General features: G+C 42.5%; 4 protein-coding genes across 7 annotated transcripts; 3 read left to right on the top strand and 1 right to left on the bottom strand.

Annotated features, from left to right (window-relative positions):
* The first annotated feature begins 134 nt into the window (after positions 1-134).
* exosc4 (exosome component 4) lies at positions 135-1,737 on the top strand. The gene is made up of 3 exons (XM_058067797.2): positions 135-369; positions 877-1,083; positions 1,152-1,737. Exons 1-3 carry the CDS (start codon positions 199-201, stop codon positions 1,509-1,511), a joined length of 738 nt encoding a protein of 245 aa, XP_057923780.1. The 5' UTR covers positions 135-198; the 3' UTR covers positions 1,512-1,737.
* Positions 1,738-3,197: 1,460 nt separating this feature from the next.
* Positions 3,198-8,698, top strand: gpaa1 (glycosylphosphatidylinositol anchor attachment 1). Its single transcript, XM_058068471.2, has 13 exons — positions 3,198-3,314; positions 3,545-3,631; positions 3,716-3,895; positions 3,970-4,081; positions 4,168-4,315; positions 4,644-4,745; positions 4,810-5,006; positions 5,747-5,943; positions 6,008-6,161; positions 6,237-6,308; positions 6,390-6,583; positions 6,763-6,933; positions 7,013-8,698. The coding sequence occupies exons 2-13, from the start codon at positions 3,558-3,560 to the stop codon at positions 7,254-7,256; spliced, it is 1,845 nt and encodes a 614-aa protein (XP_057924454.2). The 5' UTR covers positions 3,198-3,314; positions 3,545-3,557; the 3' UTR covers positions 7,257-8,698.
* Positions 7,330-13,395, bottom strand: LOC131126199 (ranBP-type and C3HC4-type zinc finger-containing protein 1-like). 4 transcript variants are annotated; one of them, XM_058068476.2, is made up of 9 exons: positions 12,866-13,394; positions 12,081-12,252; positions 11,919-11,996; positions 11,704-11,848; positions 10,929-11,019; positions 10,582-10,867; positions 10,297-10,379; positions 9,276-9,380; positions 7,330-9,212 (listed from the first exon to the last, which is right to left on the bottom strand). In XM_058068476.2, exons 1-9 carry the CDS (start codon positions 13,124-13,126, stop codon positions 9,153-9,155), a joined length of 1,281 nt encoding a protein of 426 aa, XP_057924459.2. In that variant the 5' UTR covers positions 13,127-13,394; the 3' UTR covers positions 7,330-9,152. The 4 variants fall into 4 exon arrangements, with proteins under 4 accessions (XP_057924459.2, XP_078647635.1, XP_057924458.2 ...); XM_078791509.1 differs by having other exon boundaries at positions 9,280-9,380; positions 12,863-13,392; XM_058068475.2 differs by having other exon boundaries at positions 12,863-13,388.
* Positions 13,396-14,242: 847 nt separating this feature from the next.
* Positions 14,243-18,411, top strand: LOC131126198 (alanine aminotransferase 2). The gene is made up of 11 exons (XM_058068472.2): positions 14,243-14,347; positions 14,431-14,520; positions 14,587-14,695; positions 15,091-15,224; positions 15,293-15,536; positions 15,605-15,684; positions 17,104-17,240; positions 17,327-17,501; positions 17,665-17,820; positions 17,904-18,016; positions 18,132-18,411. The coding sequence occupies exons 1-11, from the start codon at positions 14,243-14,245 to the stop codon at positions 18,220-18,222; spliced, it is 1,434 nt and encodes a 477-aa protein (XP_057924455.2). The 3' UTR covers positions 18,223-18,411.
* Positions 18,412-18,655: the final 244 nt, after the last annotated feature.

Genomic DNA, 18,655 nt, shown 5'->3' with positions numbered 1-18,655 from the left:
TGTAAATGCGTAAAACTTGCATAAAAATTTCACTCCGAAAATACTCCACTGTGGTAGACCCCGTGTTACAGTTTATGGCGTTGCACTACAGTTTTGACTAGTTTTGCTTTCCGTAGCTCTCCCAGCGAAAGGGATTATAGGTAATGTAGTACTTCAGACAGACACATGTCTTCTTGCGTTACCTGAATCAGTACAAACATGGCGGGTTTGGAGCTGCTGTCTGACCAAGGCTATCGTCTGGATGGAAGAAAGGCCACCGAACTCCGGAAGGTTCAGGCCCGCATGGGTGTGTTCGCCCAGGCCGACGGCTCCGCGTATTTAGAGCAAGGGAACACCAAAGCTCTGGCTGTTGTGTACGGTCCACATGAGGCAAGTAGCAATGGAAGTTAGCCGAATGCTAACTTGGTGCTAAAGTTGTATTGTACTGTAGGCGTTTATGTGCCTACAGTATCTTAAGTATCTTTATCTTTGGTCTTGAATGTTCATTGTATCACATTTTAATTAAATTCTATTTAAAATACTGTTGTGTAACTGTTGGCAATGACTTAAGTCACAGACTGCACCAAATGAATCAATTACGTTTTTGCCATAGATCATTATTCTTATTTAAGCAAGATAGGATATATATGAAAATTATTAAAAGTATCCTGGCCAAGGCTCTTCAACAATGTAATTAACGACTGCAATGCAACATTATACACACTCTTGCTTGACATTGCTTGGCATTAGCTGTAAAATTATAATGGTAATATGCGTGCAAACCTAAAACAGTAGATGAACTATGAAGTTTGTAATCGTTGTGTGGTTATTTCAGTGCATGACCATATTATTTTTCAAATTTAGAATGTGACAAGAACTGACCCTGTTTCCTTTTAGATGCGAGGCTCCCGCAGTCGGACCCTTCACGACCGGGCTGTCATCAACTGCCAGTACAGCATGGCCACCTTCAGCACATCTGAAAGGAAGAGGAGGCCACACGGTGATCGCAAGTCTACCGAGATGAGCCTCCACCTCAAGCAGACATTTGAAGCCGCTGTGATGACTCAGCTGTACCCGCGCTCTCAAATAGACATTTATGTCAAGGTAAATAACTTGCCAGCTGCCAAGGTCTTAAAGTTTTGGTCCTAATGGGTTTTTTCACTCATAATTAGATCCTACAGTCAGACGGAGGAAACTACAGCGTGTGCGTCAATGCCGCCACCCTCGCCATCATCGATGCAGGCATTCCCATGCTGGACTATGTATGTGCCTGCACTGTGGGTTTTGTGGATGAGACGCCGCTCGCAGATCTTTGCTACGCCGAGGAAAGCGGTGGCGTGAGCTCTCTGGCTTTGGCGCTGCTACCCCGAGCTGGGCAGATTGCTCTGCTGCAAATGGACGCCCGACTGCATCAGGACCACCTGGATAACATGATAGACGCCGCCATGACCGCCTGCAAGGGCATGAGCAAGGTGCTTGACCAGGTGGTGCGTCAACACCTCCAAGAAGTCTCACTGTCGACTGGAGAATGATAGATAAAAGAACATAAGAACTGGAACAAATAAAACCTTTTTTTATCCATTTATGACAAATTACCTTTGTACATTATTGTGTATTTGTGAGTGACAATAATTATACATACTTTTCATAATGTATTGTTCAAGTTGTAATGATTTTTTAAAAATACATAACTAATGGCTTAATATTCCTTGCCACTGTTTTTTTGTTTTGTTGCAGTATGTTATTAAATCCTCACAGACTTTAAATGAAACCGTAAGATTTATTTTATTAAAATACTGTATTTGGTAATTGAATGAAATGACACTAAGATACACAAGATTTTTTTAATTGAGCTATAATGTAATGGTTTAATTTATCTGAACAAGTTAATACAATTAAGTTAATACAATTCATAGTTCCACATTTCCAAAAGGAGTAGGAAGAAGCAAATCTATTGCATCTATTGCAATACATTGACATTCATACATAGGAAAATGACAAGATAATGTATTTGTGGTAAAATATTTGTCAAAGGTCTTATTGCAAATAATTCATGTAACAGTCACAAGTGTAAAATATAAAATGACCGGATAATGGCTGAGTACTGTGAATGAACTCACAAGAAACCATAAACATTGTTTTTTTATGATTGTATAATTTGTGATAAATGTTAAACCAACTATTGTTGGTATTGCATTAGTCATTTGTGGCTTAAAACGTTTTTTTTAATCCTTTTTTAGTGTTTAAAAAATTAGAAGAATTTTTTTCCCTCATGGATTGGGCCCGGACCGGAAGTTGGTGCGCGACATGGCAACCAAAGACAGTATAGAATGGGACAAACCACTCAATATCCGTTTCCGTATTATGTCCTGGGCGGGGTTGGACGCCATGATAGAAAGCAGAATCCAGAAAAAAATGCCTTGAAAACAAGTTCTCGGCACACTGCTCAACCAATAATTGCTCAAGTAGTCGGTCCAGACAGGTATGTGTGATAAAAATTTTGTGGATTTATAACACTGGTTGTTATAAATAAACAGAACATTGGACAAGATTTAAAAAGTGTATACTGTATGGGTATCCCACACAATATAGCTTTTAGCTAATTTGTTTATGTGCGATTATGGGCGATTAGCTGAATTAATGGCAAGTCTGTAATTAGATTATAGTGTACTGAAATAAATGTTGCATTGTGTAAACACTTCCAACAGCCATGTACTTCCAAAAATTATTAGACCACTTTGTTTCTTCAGTTTCTTGTCAATTTTAATGCCTGGTACAACCAAAGGTGCGGTTGTTTGTACAAATATAACGATGACAACAAAAATAGCTAATAAGAGTTACATTTCTTGAAAATACAATGGTATAGTTTTTTAGGTAAGAATATAAGTGATTTTGAAAAAGTTATGAAAACCGTGGAAGTTGCTAGATTCATTTGCTCATAGTATAAAAGTATAATGGGTTTTTACAAACGAAAATATAGACATATATATTTGTTGTGGTCACTAAATAACGTTGATCCATTTTATCAGTGTGTATGCTCGGCTATAACTTTATTTTGTATTCAGTTCAGAGCTAGTGAATACATTGTATTCTATTGGCCGCCTCGCCCCGCCCACCTCTTCTGCTTTCTATCATGGCGGACTTTCAGTGCCTTCCCTTCATTTGCGTACTCATCCTTTTTTAACTGTAGAATCCTTCATGGAACCGGAAGTAGATCCGTCGTGTTAATTTTTCCGAGAGAAACGAAGAACCGGCAAACTAAAATACGGCTTCTATGAATAAACGGTAACACGTCCCCAGTCGGTGGCTCTGATCGCTGTTTTGACTGGGAAAGGGTACGTCTTTTATATGTTTTTCAAACATAAATATATTTTGTGACTACTTGCATTTTTTTCTCTTGAAAATGTTTTGAAGCTAGGTAGTTACCAGGCTAATGGCTAACTGCTCAGCTGTCAACAGCGACACTGATGCAGGTGTAAACATAACCTAATCATAATATATTGTCGATTTCACTGTGGACATGTAATAATATAATCTTTTAAGTTATGTGTTTGTCTCACTGCAGGATTCATCGAAACATGGGGCTTTTGTCTGATCCCAACAGAAGACAGGCATTGATCAGCTTGCTCACTCGTCTTAATGCTCCAATCTGGTTTGTTCCTGGTCTCCCATAAAACAGCAATGTCCATCATTACTTTTGGTCATATTATTCATCTTTTCCTCTCTCATCCTCCAGTGTTGTGTGCTACATGGCAGGTGTGGCCTGGTTCATGGGTTTAGCATTCGAGCCCTTCACCCTGCGCACTTATATGTCAGAGAACGCCATGGGTTCCACCATGGTGGAGGAGCGCTTCCCAGCCGGAGAAAGGGCACTGGTCACGGGCAGGGAGTTTGCAGCACATAAGAAAAAAGAACAGTACTTTACACACAATTCAGTCATGGCTGACATCATTCTTTTAGTGCTATAGTGACTATGTCATTTATGTGCAGTGGGATGCCTGTGAACTGGCTGGTGAAGACCATGCAGGATCGAGGCCTGGAAGTATTCAAGCAGACCTTCTCTCGCACTCTTCCATTCCCAGATGAAAACAAAGAGAGATTTGTAATTCAGCCTTTCTTGCATATTTGATGCATAACTGATGCTTGTCGTCATGTGATTTTTTTCCATTCTTTTTTTTTTCTGTCAAGATGGTGAAAGGTACAAACGTGTATGGTATCCTTCGTGCACCTCGAGCTCCACGGACAGAAACACTAGTGCTGAGCGCAAGCTGCAGCCCAGGGGACACCAATAACCAGGCTGTGGGACTGCTGCTCGTTTTGGCACAGTACTTCAGAAGTAAGCTTGTGGCGAAATACAATCAAAAGATCATGTGAAACACTGTGCTATAGGTGGCAGTAGAATACATTACGTAGTATAAGTGCTTTTTGAAGGTCCATCTGCTAGATCTGGTGGTTTACTGCCACACTTGACCCCAATAGTAGCACACCTTAATGCTGAAAAATACATATGTATCCAGATCTGCCACTAATCTTTGATATGTAGATGTTGTGTAGTCTTACAAAGTAACCAAAACATCAGTGGTGCCTAATGCTTTTGTACAGCACTCTGTATGCATTATCGTGTCAGTCAAGAGTGATCTGTACATAATTTTCCCATCCTATAGATCAGGTGTACTGGGCCAAGGACATAATTTTCCTGGTCAATGAACATGATTTGATCGGCATGCAGGCTTGGCTGGAAGGCTACCACCACACAAACACTACAGGTGACCATCTCAACCACTTATGGAGTAGAGGTGTGTTCTTTTAACTTCTTCCTCCTCCATCTAGGAATGAACTGGTCTCCACTGCAAGGCCGCGCCGGTTCCATCCAGGCAGCGCTGTCTCTGGAGCTGAGCTCTGATGTTGTGACCAGTTTGGACATCGTGCTGGAGGGACTCAATGGGCAGCTTCCCAACCTGGATCTTACCAACCTCTTCTATGCTTTCTGTCAGAAGATTGGGGTCCTTTGCACCATACAGGGAAAGGTAAACACCACACAACACATTACTATTTTTAATGGTAAAATTTGTCATGAAATGTGATCTTCCTTTAGTCAAGGGTGTTGAATAACATGTGTCTAAAATAATGACATGGCATTTCTTTGATTTTTCATGTTAAAATGTGTTTTCATGTGAGAGGCGGGGTACATATTCGGAAATAAACATGCAAAATATGCTATGCAGTTAAACATCCATATATTTTCTATACCACTTATCCTCACTAAGGTCGTGGGGGTATGTCAGAGCATATCCCAGCTGCCTTTGGGCGAGAGGCGGGGTACACCCTCGACTGGTCGCCAGCCAATCACAGGGCACATAGTATAGACAAACAACCATTCACACTCACATTCATACCTATGGGCAATTTGGAGTCGCCAATTAACCTAGCATGTTTTTGTTAAATATATTATTTACAATGAATGGTTGTTTGTCTATATGTGCCCTGTGATTGGCTGGCGACCAGTCCAGGGTGTACCCCGCCTCTCGCCCGAAGACAGCTGGGATAGGCTCCAGCACCCCCGCGACCCTCGTGAGGATAAGCGGTAGAAAATTAATGAATGAACAAATATTATTTACATTTAAAAAAATACCCATATCAATGTTTAAATTCCTTGATCTCAGGCACAGCCAATATTAAATACATAAAGAAAATGCAGTACACTTTAAAATCCAGTGTGTATGCAGGATTCCCATTCCCAATTTATCCCATCTTTAAAATGTTACAGCTGCAGAGGAACGACTGGGACAGTGCGTCAGGCTACAGCCACGCGGTGCAGACTCTGATGCTGATGGTGCTCAAGCAAGCCAGCGGACGTCCCTGGGGGGACCACGGTCTTTTCCTGCGCTACCACATCGAGGCTGCCACCATCAAAGGCATCAACAGTTTCCGTCAATACAAAACAGACGCCACTACTGTTGGCAGGTATTTTCTCAGTTTCTTCCCCTCATCTTTAGGATGTGATTCACTGCTTTTTCCTGTGTGCTAGGCTCCTGGAGGGAATGTACCGCAAGTTGAACAACCTGCTGGAGCGACTGCACCAGTCCTACTTCTTCTACCTGATGCCCTCGCTCTCCCACTTTGTCTCCATTGGTTACTACATGCCAGCCTTCGGCCTGCTGGCTGTCATCTTGTTGCTCCGTGTATCCTTACACAAGGTTCCATCTCAAATAAATATACAACACCTATGCTTTAGTCTTTGACTGATTGCCATGCAGGCCTTGGATCTGTGGGTGCAACTGTCATCTCCGCCTCCTGCAACAGAAGACGGCATTGCTGATGTGGAGCAGGTTACTTATACCTCACTACCTCACAGTCTCTTCTTTGCATCCAATGGCACAATTTTGATCCACATTCAATTCCCTTAACAGGCCAGTCCTGGTGTGCTGTCTGTGCTGACACCTCTGGTTATCAGCCATCTGACAGGAGTGGCGCTGTACACGCTGCCAATCCGCTTCCAGGAGATGGCAGTAGAGCACTTCCCCGTGTCGGAGACTGAGGCAGTGGTGCTGACAGCCATTGCTGTATATACTGCGGGTCTGGCTTTGCCTCATAACACACACAGGTAACATTTTGGTGTTATTACTTCCACAAGGATTTGTTTGCAGGTTGATAGTAAATTTGCTGCCTATGATGTAAAGTCAGCTTTGAATTTTGGCCCCCTGTGAGACACCCCAGCAACATAGTGTTTCATTCTTAAATGTTTTCAGCCATCAACTGATGGTGTCCAATTGTTGTGATCAGGTTGGTGTCCGGTGAAGGTACAGAACAAGGTTGGAGAGTCCTGAAGCTGGTGGCTGTGTTGTACCTAGCTGTCCTGCTGGGCTGCATCGCCCTCATCAACTTCTCTCTAGGCTTCATCCTGGCCCTCACGCTGGTGCCTGTGGCCGCCGTGGTCACGCCACACGTCCCCAAGTACAACACTTGAACGTCACAAGCTTAAAATCCAAACTGTTTCACTAAAGCTCACTCCTCCTCCGCTCTGTGTGCTCAGGTTGCTGACGGCCTTCATCATGGTGGTCCTCAGTCCTGCCTGCACGCTGCTCTTCTCTGTCTTCCTTTTCCAGGAGTTGCAGGAGATGCCGCTCAGCTTCCAGGACGGCTGGCTGCTCTTCCTGTCGGTCATCTCGCAGGGCATCCTGGACCACTCGCTCTACGGCTCGTTGGTATTCCCGCTGGTCTCCCTGCTGGTCTATCCCTGCTGGCTGCTCTTTTGGAACATTCTTTTCTGGAAGTAAACCTGAGGACAACAACCTCTGAGGTATCTCAGATTCTTCTCCCTACATGGAAACGTCAACAATATACTGGAGAGACGGAAAACACAAAGGTCTGTATTGTACTGACATTTTTTTTACATAATTTGTATTAGGGATGGGAATAATAAATGAGTCCATTATTGGTAAAGAAAACTGAATCAAAATAGCGTGCACTACTTGGTTGCAACCATTAGAGGCACTGTTGAGTCAGTTGAACTGTGGTTGCCAAGCTTTGGTTAATTAATTTTACAGTAATTCCAGGTCAAAAATGTATATTTTGCACAGTGACATTTTGATATTCACATGAGTACTGATAAGTAGTTAATCATCATACATATATTTTGTTCCAGTCTGATGTTGGCATCCTTCCATATGAATGGGTTGAATTTGAGCTTCACTTTCTTGTCCACTCATGAAGTCTGCATTTGAATGTACTATCATATTATAGGGCAAAGTTGAACAACCAAAATAAAGCAGTAGCCGAAGTACAAAAAATACATACAACCAACAATAAAGCAAAAATTTTCGGGGGAACCCCTACTCAGTACACCGTGAGAAGATTAGAACACCAGTATAAATGATAAAATAATCATCAAATTAATGTGTTCTTTTGATGCATGTATAGCAATGAACTTTATGCTATGTCACCTTTCTGCTGTTCTCCTTGCACCGTGAGGTGTTCAGGTTGTCTCAGAATTGGGAGTGTAACACACTAATTGTTTTTCATTTTTATTCACGTGCCCCCTATTACAATTGGTGTACCCATGAAGGAACACGTACTCCACTTTGGGTACCTAGGGTCTATACTATTTTGATGTTTTGAAGTGGAAAAAGGTTATTGGACATGGAAACCTACCTAATCTTAATTTTAAAATTTATGGCAGTAAATAAAAAAAAAAATCATATGCAAAATTGAATAATTTAGTCGCCACGCTAAATTGTAAGAAAACTATAAATGTAGTCAATTTGTTTATGAATGAAAAATTGTCAATTTCCTGCCATAAAATGTATAATTCTTTTTTCAATTTTAATTTCATGTGAATTTATTATTTTAGCAAAATCTCTTTTATGGACTGATTTATCATCGCTTAACTTATTTAATGCCTAAATACAGCTAAACAATGTTGGGAAGCCTTCTGGGTCTTTGTAAAATATTGCTGAGTTTTTGATGTTGGCAGGTACCCTTTGAGAGCAAAGGGGGTTTTATGAGTTTTGATATCATTGTACATTTAGTTTAAATTATGATTTTTTTGCAGGTACCAGTTTTTCACAAGGAAAAGTTATGTGGTCGTCAATGTTACATTATGTTTATTCAGCTAATGTCTTTTTTTTTTTTTACATAGTCGTATGTACTGAAAACATCATTCCATTGCTGTCACAACTCAGCGGCACTCTAATAAAATCAAACCAGCTACTAAAATGTACATCAATTGCGCCTCATTAAAAAAAACACACCCCCAAGAAAAATAGATTTTAAAGAGTAAAAGCACTTGATGACCCTGTATGTAAACATCTCCCTCACTCATCCACTGCCAACTTCAGTTTTGCCCTCCCTCAATTGAACATTAGGTAACTCGCCACTACTTCCTAACAATCAGCACTTCCCCTCCAATAAATATTAGGGCCTCTTTAAAATTAACACATTGACTGAACTGAAAATGTCCAAACACGTGTGTGTGTGTGTGTGTGTGTCTCAGCATCATGCTACAGTGCTTCAAACGTCTTGAAAAGCCAATCAGCTGCCAAGACTCTCAGTGCACTTGACAATCACTGTGTAAGAGTGGACAACATGGATGGTAGAATTAGCATAGCTGTGCATGTGTGAATGAGAGACCAGACGGTGGCGGTGATGGGTGGTCAGCTACTGGTGATGGGCGGTCAGCTGCTGCTGCTGCTGCTCAAGGCCAGCTCACCTCGGTCATTTATGCTTACTTTCTCCTGTAGGAAAGAGAGTCAAAAAGGTGACAAAAACTAGAATGAGCAAAATTGTTGACTTTGTACCTGCTGGGTGGCGGCGTTTATGTCAGGTTTGGCTGTAGCACAGATTTCACAGCCTGGACGAGAAGGCTTGTTGATGAAAGTGCATGAAGGACACGCCCACTCCTTCTACAAGAGAACAGTGTTGGCTTAGCATCAACACAGAAATGTACCTGTGTACCCAACAGTGATAAGTGAATTTCCGCAAAGTAGAATTCAATATTAAATGGAATACGGCAATTCCTCACTGAGACCCAATTGTAAAACTCATTTCTGTGATTTATGAATCAATGTTAATGAACATAATACTGTGCTGTATTGTAATAGAAAATATGACAGAAATTAGATAAAACTGGGCTGCACGAGTGGTTAGCACGCAGGCCTCACAGCTAAGAGACCTGAGTTCAATTCCACCCTCAGCCATCTCTGTGTGGAGTTTGCATGTTCTCCCCGTGCATGCGCGGGTTTTCTCCGGGTACTCCGGTTTCCTCCCACATTCCATAAACATGCTAGGTTAATTGGCGACTCCAAATTGTCCATAGGTATGAATGTGAGTGAATGGTTGTTTGTCTATATGTGCCCTGTGATTGGCTGGCAACCAGTCCAGGGTGTACCCCGCCTCTCACCCGAAGACAGCTGGGATAGGCTCCAGCACCCCCCACGACCCTCATGAAGATAAGCGGTAGAAAATGAATGAATGACGAATAGATAAAGCTGTAGAAAAGGCAGCATGTTTAGAAGTGTAGGAATGTAGGAAGCACATGTGGGTGGATGCTGCGTGAAGCTGAGCCAATCAGTGCAGAGGACACTGAACAATAAGCACTGTATGTGTACCCCATGCCTTGTATTTTCCTTTAGTTAGCAACTTTTATGCTTGGAAATGCTTTTAGACCAATCCTATATAAAATATGCTCAAAGGTACATAACATATTTTTGGCATAGACCATAATCAACCAGGAAACAATAATTCCTGAAAAATCCAATCATATAATAAAATGACTAAATGTGGACATCTGTTAACCCAAAGGTGATTCTTTGTGGTTACCTGTGTCCTTGTAGAAGTTTTGTTGTTCAGCTGCAGGTTATCCATGTCAAGGACAACCTGAAGGTCAGCTGGTTTATCTCCTCCTGTGCTCGGAAGTGATACAGGAGACACCATAAGTAACAAGGAAAAAAAACAGGAACATAAGTTGTAGCAGTCCACTGCACATTTGTTTTTGAATATTAGATTAATGGGATCATTTCACATCATTTATTAATAATTGTTTATGCTTGAGGAAATATTGTGTGAACAAAATGACCGTGGTCCTGATCGGGATGCGCCACTCACCCTGGTTGCTGTGCGTTAGCCGTGGCGGCAGAGTACTGTAGCCCCTCCAGTCTTGAGAGGTGGGGCCATTGCTGGGAGGAAGGGGCGGGGCCACCAGTGCACCCTCTAAATCTTGCTGAAACAGTTGTCTTGTGATGCGGGCCTGACGGGCAGAGATCAGGTAGAGGTAGGCAGTGTCACCGTCCTTCTGCACGCCATAAGAGGCCAGTGACCTAAGGTCTGTGCACAGGCACTGACCCATCACCCAGCGCTGCACCCGCGGGTGGAAGCCGTACTCCACAAACACCTGGGACGAGGTAACAATATCAGTGTTTTATGGACTTTTGTTGATGTTACGACCTTCTGACCTGTTGTTTGAGTGCAGCGACGGTCATGAAGGGGAAGACTTTGACTGTGAAGCAGCAGGAAGAAGACACGTCCTCCACCACCACGGACAGACTGGAAGACATTGCGTATCATTGGCTGAAACTCATTCAACTGGTGCAAAGCTACAGGGAAAGTAACACATTTGTCCCCCCAAAAAAGTCATTAAAAAGCTGTTTTTGATCCCATATTTACCTACAAACACATTTCCTCAATCATTTCAAAACTGCACTTTTGAGTGAATTTTGCCTCTCATCCAACCATGAACACGTCTCTTTTTTTCTGTGCATTATAAAGATATCAAACAGCTAAAAAGAGCAACTAAGAATGAACATAATATAAATAATACCGATAATTGTAGAACAATATCAGCCTAAAATCCGATATGGGGTGAGATTTTCCCAATAATGAGAACTGATACAGAACATGCAGCATTAACATTGCATTTGCTGAGATTGCAGCAAACCTTGCATGCAGCCATCTTGCAATGGTAAGGCAGGGGAGGAGTGAGTGCGTTGCAAGTTTAAAAGTACATTGTGTACATTGGCCCTGCTTCCTCTACGTAATGGCCATGGCCAATGCATTTCCCAAAAATTACGGAGCCCATGTGTGTGGCAACACATACGTCGGAATGTTACTCCCGCTTTAAGTTAATGCCTCTACAGTACATATATACATAATATACATACACACACATTTGTACAGCCCACATTTGTCAACAATGTTAGTAAAATGTATATTTTAGGCTGAAGTAGTCACCTGATCTCTCCAGTAGCGGTGTAGTTGTTCTCTGCCAATTGGATGGTGAGTGCTGCTTTCTGTCGAGCAAGAGCTGATGCATGCTGGGAGGCGGCTTGAGCGTCACCTGCTTCCACCGCCTTGGCCAGCTCCATGCAAAGCTCCTCTGAAGCACGGATGAGAATAATATCAGGAAAGAGATTCAGCTAAAAGATAATCAGAATAAAGACACTCACCGGCCAGTGGTAAGGAGGACATTTCTGGAGAAGTCTGTATTTGCCTGCCGCCTGCATCGAAGGCAGCCATGTTGGCAACTGTGAACCAAGAGACACAATATAAACACAATGTAAATGTCTTGCCACATGACATACAGTACATGAAAAATCCGTCCAACTGACCCCGCTGGGCCTCTCGCAGAGATGACATCACCACGGTGGCCCATTCCTCTGCTTCCCGGTCGCAACGGAAAGTGAAGCGGATAAAGTTGTGGGGCGGCGCAGCCAGGCGCATCTCATGGCAACGAGGGGATTTGACCTCGTAGTGCACTGAGCGAAGGTCAAACTCCACCAACTGGATGTGGAGGAGAAGGGTTTGGTTGCGGTTAGTCAGTGGGTCAGTGTTAAGTTAATGTTAGGGACATATTTAACCCTTGAGTCCATATAATTCATTCACAGATTATCAAAAGGTGATATACTGAGTCAACCTTCTAATACTATTTCAGTGTTTTCTGTGATTAATATACAGTATGCGTGTTGCTTCAAAAGCAACACGCAGTCAAAGGTGAGACATGTTTCTGCAGGCAAACTGAAAGTAAGTAATCCCAATTACCATCTTTATATAAACATTGCATTCTGTATTTTCACATAAAATGAATACAAACACAATATCCTCTGGCATATTTCACCTATATTCATGTAACACAGATATAAAGTGAATGGCACATATTTGACTAGAAGATCTCAAAAGGTGAAACATGTTGATTATTTGTTAATAACTAAAGTGAAACTGGCCGCACCCTATTATTAGACATTGTTTGGAATCAACACTCAATGATACTCATCATTGGGGTTTGTATTAAAATTGTCTTAAAGGGCTACTACTCCATGTACTGCAACAAATGTACACAGTATATATGTGTGTGTACACACATACATAAATATATAAATTAAAAAAGGTCTACCACGTTACGATTCCCGCTGGTGTCCCTCAGGGCCAGTCGGAACTCTCCGGCCCGGCTGGGGTCCATGCTGAGCTGGAGGCGCAGAGCCTCGCTGTCTGCTCCGGGGAGGCACAAGGGACGGATACCGGAGTGGGACACCGAGACGCGTACAGACATTAAGACCGTACTGCAGCAAGCCGAGGCCGTGAGCCCATCGCAGGCACCAGGCTGGGACGATCCGAGGAGCGGGACCTGCGGAGCCCAGCCGCCCGAGCTGAGTGCCATGTCGCCGGGGGTTGTGTGGGCTCGAAAGCCCCTTACGAGAAGTGGCGTCAACGGCTTAGGCTGTGTTTATAAGGTCCACCGTTGGCGGATGAAAGCGCGTGTCTTCGCGGGGTGGTTCTTGTTGTCTACCTGTCTGGATAATGGCTCCATTTCCAACGAGAATCGAGCCAACAGTTAATAAGGGGAGAGGAAACAAAACAGGAAGTGGACCAGTACGTCGAAGATTGCTCTCCGTCAAGAAACAACGTAGGCTTCTTCTTTGTCTGTTTTGTTTGCGTGACATACTGCCCTCTGTTGAATGGGAGTATACGTTATTACAACAGCATTGTTATCGCATTGTAGGGTGTAAAAAGTAAGAGTAAAAACACACCACACAATACCAAAATAAACATTAAGGATATTTTCACACTCTAACAAAATATACATTTGAAAAATATCAAAATGTATATAGCACACTTTCTTCCAAAAGCACAAGTCATAAAGCTTACACATAGCATGGACAGGTAGCATAGCATGGCTGTTTTTAACAACCTAAAAAAACACTACTCAAAGATCATAGATATGACAGGAGCGCTTTGCTGGTTTCAAGAACATATTGCCAAAACATACAAACAAACAACCATTCACACCTATGGACAATTTGGAGTCACCAATTAATCGAGCATGTTTTTGGAATGTGGGAGGAAACCGGAGTACCCGAAGAAAACCCACGCATGCACAGGGAGAACATGCAAACTCCACACAGAGATGGCCGAGAGTGGAATTGAACCCTGGTCTCCTAGCTGTGAGGTCTGCACGCTAACCACTCGGCCGCTGTGCCGCCCCTGTGTTATTGATTTGATTTGAAAATGTCAAGCATGGTGTACGAAGTGAGTAAACTGTCAAAAAGTATAATGTTTAACCTTACCTCTCACCTTCCTAGCAGTGATGGTCACATATTAACAACATTTTCGAACAGAAAGCTACCACACCTGGATTCAACACATGTAAAAAAAAAAAAACTCTTAATAAGGCACATATTTATTTTTCTTTGTGTATCTTTAACCAAAAATCCACTTACTTGCCAATAAGTGAGCTGCTGGCCTCACTTAAACTGTGTCAAGTGGAGCTGGAAACATGTCTGTCCTGCAGGAGATCAACATCAATGTGAAAAACATGAGGGAAACCGAGATGACGGCCCTGGAAAGACAAGCGAATCTCATCAAGGAGATGCTCAGGCAGGTAAGAGAATGGAGATGTAATTGTGTAAAATGTGGATATCATGTATATATATATTTACTGCTGTGGTATAATGTCTGCAACAGGGAGTGAAGAAGCCCTATAAATATGTGATAAATGTCTCCTGGGGTGACCCACACAGCACAGGAGTGAAGCCTCTCACCTTTGTCAGACAGGTAACCTCAAAATATGCTTTGTAATAATGCATACATTAAAGTGGCATTCCTGAAATTACTTGTCAGGTTCTCGCTGCTTGTTTTTACCCTCAACTCATGGACGGCAACAAACTGCCAGTGGATGTCAAACAGCGAGCACGGGAGCTGCTGCACTGGTGTGAGGGTGGCTGTGTAGGTAGGACATTCATTCAGTCATTTTCTACCGCTTTTTCCTCACGAGGGTCGCAGGGGTGCTGGAGCCTATCCCAGAGGCGCCAGCCAATCACAGGGCACATATAGACAAACAACCATTCACACTCACATTCATACCTATGGAGAACATGCAAACTCCACACAGAGATGAGGGTGGAATTGAACCCTGGTCTCCTAACTGTGAGGTCTGCGTGCTAACCACTAGACCACCGTGCCGTAGGTAGGACAAATGTAGATTATTGAAAATACATTCTACTGCATCATCACATGGAGATATTGACTTAGAATTCATCCATCTTCTATGACTTCACAATGATACAATTACATTATACCATTTTTAAAATTACATTTATTATGTTGTATTATTTTTTCTTCCAGGCTCATACACACACACACCAGGATTAACCGAAGTAATTCACAGCATCGCTCACTTCATAACCCAAAGAGATGGTGGTGTTCCAGCTGATCCTGAGAACATATGGATCCATTCTGGTTCCCAGTGGTCACTCACGGTATGACAGCCATCAATAAGTTATTCTGCTTTTTCTATGTGACAAATTGTTTGTACTATACATTCTAGAACATGCTCAGGGTGTTGGTAAATAGCGACGGGTCACCCAGGAGTGGCGTGTTGATGCCAGTGCCATGTTACAGCACGTCACATGTGTCTGTGGAGGCCCTTGGGGGGGTGGTGGTCCCTTACTTCCTGGATGAGGAGCACGGATGGGAGCTCCAGATAGAGGAGCTGCATCGAGCGTTGGAGTCCGCTGAAGGGGTCTGCAAGCCTGTGGCTTTGTATATCATTAACCCGGGAAATCCCACAGGTACCACCTTAAAGCTTTGCCTTTAAAATGCATCCAAGTTATTTTTTTGGGTGTTAATTTCCTGGCAGGTCACATCCAGAGCAGGAAATCCATGGAAGAGGTCCTCAGGTTCGTCTGGGAAAAGAAACTTTTCCTTCTTGCAGATGAGGTAGGCCTCCGTTGAGCGTTGTGATCAGCATGGTCTTGGATCAGAACTTGCAATGAGTCTCTTACAGCCATGTGGAGGAATTTTGGCCCACTCTTCTTTGCAGAATTGTTGTAATTCAGCCACACTGGTGGGTTTTCATTTAACCGCCTTTTTAAGGTCATTCCACAGCACCTCAATAGGATTCAGGTCAGGACTTTGAAAAGGCCACTTCAAAGTCTTCAGTTTGTTTTTCTTCAGCCATTGAGAGGTGGACTTGCTAATGCGTTTTGGATCCAATATTGGTTTCAGCTTGAGGTCACAAACAGATGGCAGGACTTTTTGGGCTGACAGCAGAATTCATGGTTCAATTTTTCACAGCAAGTCTTCCAGGTCTCTAAGCAGCATAACAGCACTAGACCATCACACTACCACCACCATATTTTACCGTTGGTATGATGCTTTTTCTGAAATGTGCCGTTACCTTTACATAAACACAGTCCTTCCACAAATTTCCATTTTGTCTCTTTAGACCACTGAGCATAAATATGATTTTTGTTCAGTAGTGGTTTTTCGTCTTGGAAGACTGCCCTGCAGGCCGTTTTTGCCCTGTGTCTCTCTTATGAACACTGGCCTTAACTGAGGCAAGCAAGGCCTGCAGTTCTTTGGATGTTCTTGTGGGTTTTTTTGTGACCACCTGTCTTGCTCACCATTGTGTTGGCCTTGCTTTTTACCTTTGCATGCTTATGCTTAACCAAAATCTGGATTAATCAAAACGCACCATCAGTAGCTCTGAATATTTCTGGTTAGAATATTTACAGGCAAGCCGCAAAGGGACCAAGAAAAGGGGGAGGAATTAGATCAACATTAGATCAACAATGGGCCAACAAGAATAACAAACGCCACAAAGACACTAATTGATCTCATATTTAACAACAAGATTGTCGGTGCTGTGTTCCTCCATCTTGAGAAGACATTTTACACTGTCACAATTATGTTTTAATTTTTCACCAGATACACTTAAGCGGATTGAGTTCAACAATACCTCGATGATCATACGTGACAATCGTATCAGAATCCAAATATCTGAGTGTTTGGGTTGACTCAAAGTTGTCAGTCATTAAAAGCACTTGTCTTGAAACAAATCAAAATTAATCTCAGTAATTTCAAACACATTCACCATCAAATGTCCACATTGGCTGCAAATGTACATGCACACTATGATCTTATCACAGACTGTTTACCCATTTAGTCACGGGCTAGTAGTACATCTCACAAATGCACTATAAAAAATGTGGATAAGAAACCACACATTTCGTAATTGTGAGTTAATTGTTTTTCATTTTTATATTCACAACCCCCCCATGACAATTGGCATACTCCATTTTGGGAACCTAGATGAATTTGTGGATGACCCCAGTGATGTCACATGCTCACCTACAGGTCTATCAGGGCTGTGTCTATGGAGAAAAGACTCCGTTTGTCTCCTATAAGAAGGTTTTATCCAACATGGGGCCTCCTCTTTCTGACATGCTGGAGCTGGCCTCTTTCCACTCGGCCTCCAAAGGCTTTCTGGGAGAGTAAGCTGTGGATCATGTGACACACACACACACACACACACATTCCTGACTGGCTCTTGTAGTAACAATGCTGGGTTTCCCTGCAGGTGTGGTCTTCGTGGAGGATATGTGGAGCTTGTAAACATAGAGCCTGATGTCCTGAAACACATCTACATGCTGTTCCATATGGACGCCTGTCCTCCAGTAGCGGGTCAGATTGCGCTGGAGCTGATGGTGGACCCTCCCAAGCCAGGAGAGCCCTCCTATACTCTGTACACGAATGTGAGTCCATATGTGACCTTTGAACTTTAGCTGTTTTATTTCAGAAAGCATGCACAAGAAGCAAGAGTTGTGTGTGTACAACAACGCATTAATGGCCATAACTAAATTTAATAACTGAACTGCCATAACTAAATGCCAGTTTTAAGTTCATGTTATTCTCTAGGAGATCAGACACATACAAAGCACACTGCTTCATAATGTGAAAAAAGTGGAGAAGGTTCTAAACCGGTTGCCAGGTTTCAGTTGCCAGCCGGTGGAAGGAGGAGCGTTTGCTTTCCCCAGACTGCATCTACCACCAAAAGCCATCCAGAAAGCCAAGGTTACACACACACACACACACACACACACACACAAATGGTCCAATATTCGCATTCACACAAACAATATTATTTATATTTTCAGGAAGTGGGGATGAAGCCTGACACATTCTACTGTGTGAGACTGCTGGAGGACGAGGGCGTGTTTGTTAGCCCTGGCTGTGAGTACGGACAAAAGGAAGGCACCTATCACATCAGGTTATTAGACAATATTTTTTGGTCAAGTTACTCTCCAGTGTGTCACATTGAGCACACATTCAGCAGAATGGATGTTTAGTAAATGTTTTTTTTTTTGTTTGTTTGTTTTTGACAGATTTTGCATCATGACGACTGTTGACACCATGAAGGAACTTCTGCGACGCCTGAGCAGCTTTCACTTACAGTTCATGAAGGACTTTTCCTAAATCAAACTTTTTGGAAAACCAGATTGCTCATAATACAGTTTTTTAAATCAACACTGACACACTCTCAGAGGAAGTATTAATACATTACATATAGCATACAGCTATTGGGTTAGCGCAGGGGTCGGGAACATTTTTGGCTAAGAGACCCATGAAAGCTACATGTTTTAACATTTATTTCATAGAGAGAAATATATTTTTTAACATTGAATATAACTAAATGCTTGCAAGACCAACAATTTTAGAATTTAATGAGTCTCTGATTTTTTTCTGTTCAATAACAGTGTTATACTGAAGCTATCCCAGAAATGAATTAAATACTTTGTACTATTAATGTGACTTCGAATGTTGCATGGTTTTGCGTGGTACTCCATATCTTTTTCCTTTCCGCCATTTTCTTGGTCAAAAGGGTTGGCTCTGCAGAGAGCAGCTGATT

This window comes from Doryrhamphus excisus, linkage group LG6 (genome assembly GCF_037039965.1).
Source record: "Doryrhamphus excisus strain RoL-2023G ecotype Guam linkage group LG6, RoL_Dexc_Guam_v1.1, whole genome shotgun sequence".
NCBI lineage: Eukaryota > Metazoa > Chordata > Actinopteri > Syngnathiformes > Syngnathidae > Doryrhamphus > Doryrhamphus excisus.
This window is presented reverse-complemented; position numbering and strand designations above follow the sequence as displayed.

What these genes read in the sequence shown, in the direction of transcription:
- gpaa1 (XM_058068471.2), top strand. Translation starts at nt 3,558, where the DNA reads ATGGGGCTTTTGTCTGATCCCAACAGAAGACAGGCATTGATCAGCTTG. An exon ending in CCACCACACAAACACTACAG is followed by an intron (nt 4,746 to 4,809) that starts GTGACCATCTCA and finishes TCCTCCATCTAG; the next exon opens with GAATGAACTGGTCTCCACTG. An exon ending in GTCACGCCACACGTCCCCAA is followed by an intron (nt 6,934 to 7,012) that starts GTACAACACTTG and finishes CTGTGTGCTCAG; the next exon opens with GTTGCTGACGGCCTTCATCA.
- exosc4 (XM_058067797.2), top strand. Translation starts at nt 199, where the DNA reads ATGGCGGGTTTGGAGCTGCTGTCTGACCAAGGCTATCGTCTGGATGGA. An exon ending in TTGTGTACGGTCCACATGAG is followed by an intron (nt 370 to 876) that starts GCAAGTAGCAAT and finishes GTTTCCTTTTAG; the next exon opens with ATGCGAGGCTCCCGCAGTCG. An exon ending in AAATAGACATTTATGTCAAG is followed by an intron (nt 1,084 to 1,151) that starts GTAAATAACTTG and finishes ACTCATAATTAG; the next exon opens with ATCCTACAGTCAGACGGAGG.
- LOC131126198 (XM_058068472.2), top strand. Translation starts at nt 14,243, where the DNA reads ATGTCTGTCCTGCAGGAGATCAACATCAATGTGAAAAACATGAGGGAA. An exon ending in CTCTCACCTTTGTCAGACAG is followed by an intron (nt 14,521 to 14,586) that starts GTAACCTCAAAA and finishes ATTACTTGTCAG; the next exon opens with GTTCTCGCTGCTTGTTTTTA. An exon ending in TAACCCGGGAAATCCCACAG is followed by an intron (nt 15,537 to 15,604) that starts GTACCACCTTAA and finishes ATTTCCTGGCAG; the next exon opens with GTCACATCCAGAGCAGGAAA.
- LOC131126199 (XM_058068475.2), bottom strand. Translation starts at nt 13,126, where the DNA reads ATGGCACTCAGCTCGGGCGGCTGGGCTCCGCAGGTCCCGCTCCTCGGA. An exon ending in ACCGCTACTGGAGAGATCAG is followed by an intron (nt 11,020 to 11,703) that starts GTGACTACTTCA and finishes AATGTCTTCCAG; the next exon opens with TCTGTCCGTGGTGGTGGAGG. An exon ending in TCGCTGCACTCAAACAACAG is followed by an intron (nt 10,868 to 10,928) that starts GTCAGAAGGTCG and finishes ACCTCGTCCCAG; the next exon opens with GTGTTTGTGGAGTACGGCTT.